General features: G+C 30.9%; 1 protein-coding gene across 1 annotated transcript in view; it reads left to right on the top strand.

Moving 5' to 3' along the window:
* The first annotated feature begins 2477 nt into the window (after nucleotides 1-2477).
* Nucleotides 2478-3468, top strand: part of LOC101492402 (zinc finger CCCH domain-containing protein 53-like) — a 4566-nt gene continuing 3575 nt past the window's right edge. Inside the window, exon 1 of the mRNA XM_073369759.1 lies at nucleotides 2478-3468. This exon is cut by the window's right edge and continues 4 nt beyond it. Within this exon, the coding sequence (XP_073225860.1) occupies nucleotides 2626-3468 (843 nt within the window). The 5' untranslated portion in view covers nucleotides 2478-2625.

The raw sequence follows: 3468 nt of genomic DNA, 5'->3' as shown, positions 1-3468 counted from the left end.
AAGCACCATGAATATACTCTCGAGGGCTTCTAGGGTTTTGTACAACTATATTTGTTGTTTACATACATGAACACTTTCTAACAATAATTCAACGTATGGAAAGTCTATAGCTATAGAGTTCAATTTTAATAAATTTCATATCTCTAGAGCTATCCATTATAAAATTGGTATTAAACTATTAGCATTTTGATAAACAAATATAAATGCACAAACGTAGAGTTCATAATAAGTGATTAACATAAGTATTGTTAGATGAACATAACTACCATATATCTAGATGTATTTCATTCAAACCAACATCAATTAATAAAACACAAATATATTATGATACAATATAATAGTGTAGTTTTCCTCAACAATGGCAAGCGTATTTTGCAATAATTTCACATTTGAGGAAATATATGCAAATCATATATTAAATGTCATTTTTTGTATTAATCAATGCTTTAATAGTGGTTATACCCAATCTAGAGAAAAATCTTATGATCACAACTTTGCATACCTTAAGTCTTGTGTTTCCTCGAAAAAGAAGAGTTATTTTAAATTTGTGATCTCAATGCAAGAATGATAAGTATGATTGCATATGCTATCTTTTTTATTGGCTAGAACTTTTTTCACACTTTACCAATGATTGCATCGATATACCTTAAGCCTTGCACTGCTTTGGAAAAGAAGAATTATTTCAAATTTGTGGTCTCAATGCAAGAATATTGATTATGGCTTCACGCATCTTTCTTATTGGCTGAGATTTTTGTAACATTTTTCCAATGGTTTCATCTTTATGCCTTGAGCCTTGTGCTGCCTTGAGAAAGAAAATTTATTTCAAATTTGTGGTCTCAATACATGAATAATGATTATGATTGCACATATTATCTTTTTTATTGGTCAAGAATTTTTTTACACTTTCCCAATGGTAGCATGCACTTAATGATCGGGTTATGCCGTTTTTATTATGCAAAACTTGAATTTGAATTTTTACACACTTCTTTCATTTTTAGTTTAATTATTTGTGTAAATATTTTTGTTAATTTACAAAAATATATGCAAAGTTATTATAACGGAACACATGTCCGCTTTACATTGGAGAAACCTCTAAAAATTAATGTTAAAAAGTTGTGTAGTAAAACAATGACATGACATGTCATGATATGATGTGGTTGGTTAATTGTTATAGATACTAAACAAAAAATATTTGATTGTCACTGTGGCTTTTTGGTGGGAAAAATTTATTTGTTGGAGTTATAGAATTATATAAGATAATGATCTCTGGCGTCCTCTCAAATCAAACACAAAATCATTAAAAAATTGTCCCTTATCTCCCACTATACCCCATTAAAATATATTTCATTCCATTGTATCTCTTGAACCAAATAGCCCTTTATGCTTTTCTATTTTATTTATACATTTTTCTCAATGTGTACGAAATAGTCAAACAAACCATTAATTTATTTGAATATTTCACTTATATTAAAAAAAATATATAAAAAAAATAGATAAAATAATAATTTTACTAAATTATCCTTTTTGGATAGTAATACACTATTAATGTCATAAATGTCTAATGGAAGATATTATATTGAAAATGATGCAAATAAAATTAATTAAATGATACACTTGAAAAAAAATGCATTGAAAATTAAAATTTTTTTTTTACACATAAGTCAGTTATTTTAAAACAGAGAGAAATATTAAATAATAATTTTTTTCTGAGTGTCAACCACTGTTAATAAGAAATGAATTGAGTATATATAAATAATAAAATGGAAGGAGTAATCAACTACTACTATTATTAATAATTGATAATTATTTGAGTGAGTGGGAGAGAGAAGAAGAAATTGGATTGGTCCAAGAGAGATAAATAGAAACGGCTAAGCTCTCAACTTCACTTCCCATAAAAACGCACACAGCATGGAAGGGCAGTGATTGAGAGGGCAATTCATGGTTCTTCTGCTCCTCTGCCTGCTGCTTCTTCCATCTGCAAACTACTTGTGTGAGGAGGGGAAACAAACTGTCTTCAAACATAGCAACATAGAAAGAGAGTTTATCCTTTCATGTGTAAGCCTGCACCCTTCTTCTCACACTTATTACTATATTTCAAATTTTATTTAGAAAAAACAAACGAGATTTAGAAATATGTAGAAAATAATTCTTGTTTTTTTCTTTTCTTTTTTATTTTCTTTCTTTTTTTGTTGTTTGTGCAAACTTTTGCACTCATTGCTTCTTTTATAGAGATATTCAACCACCATCTTATTATTATGTCTCTCTCTTTTTTTTTCTCTCTCTCTCTTTCCTTTTATCAAAGGTAACTAATTCTATGCATCTTCCTTTCTCATTAGTCTCCTATTAATCAACCACACGAGAATACTACTTTTAACACTTCACTTTTCTTACTTCTCTTCTCCTTTTTCTTCTTTAACTTGCTTTTTTCTTGTTATGCTTTTGCAGGAATATGTGAGTGAATGAAAGAAACATATTCATCTCAACTTGGTAGGTAGAGAGAGAGAGAACTTATATGTGGTTGAGAAAGAAACTTTACTTGTAATAGTAGTGTGAAACTTTGCCAAAAAAACATAAAATTACACACTCATCTCACAACAAAAATTGGATTTTTTTTGTTTTGAAGTCATGGATGGTTATGAAGCTACTAGGATTGTATTTTCAAGGATCCAAAACATGGACCCTGAAAATGCTTCAAAAATCATGGGTGTACTTTTGATTCAAGACCATGGTGAAAAAGAAATGATTAGATTAGCATTTGGTCCTGAATCACTTGTTCATTCAGTGATTTTCAAAGCTAGAAAAGAGTTAGGATTAATATTACCACAACCTTCTAATAATAACTCTCCAACAACACCTTCTTCAACTCCTCCATCTCCATCACCTTTCCTTTCAAGACAAAACTCAACAACAACAACAACTTCTTCAAGGCTTAGTAATGGTTTCAACCTTCCTCCTTCTTTAACCATTCCTAACCCTTCATCTTCTTGGGCTACTATGTCTGAGTTTCAAAACCATGATGACCCTTTTTACTCAAATGGAGTCTCAGATCCAATTGATGATTTTCAACTACAAGACCAGCTTTCTTTCTTGAATGATAGTTCTGAACTTTTTTACACTCATTCAGATATGTCTTCAAGTCCAACACCTTGTGGTGACTCTACTCTCTTTTCTCCTTCTTATGGCTATGGAGGGTCTCTTCATAGAAGGAGTTGTTCTGTTAATGATGCTTGTTTAGCTTCTGAGGACCCTAATTCTGGGTTGGGTTGGAAACCTTGTCTTTATTTTGCTAGAGGGTACTGTAAAAATGGTACTAGTTGTAGGTTCCTTCATGGAGGAGAAGCTGATGCAGGTTCAATTGTTGGGTCTCCTAACAAGATTGAGATTATGGACAGCTGTCATGACCAACTCTTTAGATCTAAACAACAAAGATTGGCTGCTGCTTCTCAACTCATGGCCTCTAACTCTTTC

The sequence above is a fragment of the Cicer arietinum genome, chromosome 6 (genome assembly GCF_000331145.2).
Source record: "Cicer arietinum cultivar CDC Frontier isolate Library 1 chromosome 6, Cicar.CDCFrontier_v2.0, whole genome shotgun sequence".
NCBI classification, from domain to species: Eukaryota; Viridiplantae; Streptophyta; class Magnoliopsida; order Fabales; family Fabaceae; genus Cicer; species Cicer arietinum.
This window is presented reverse-complemented; position numbering and strand designations above follow the sequence as displayed.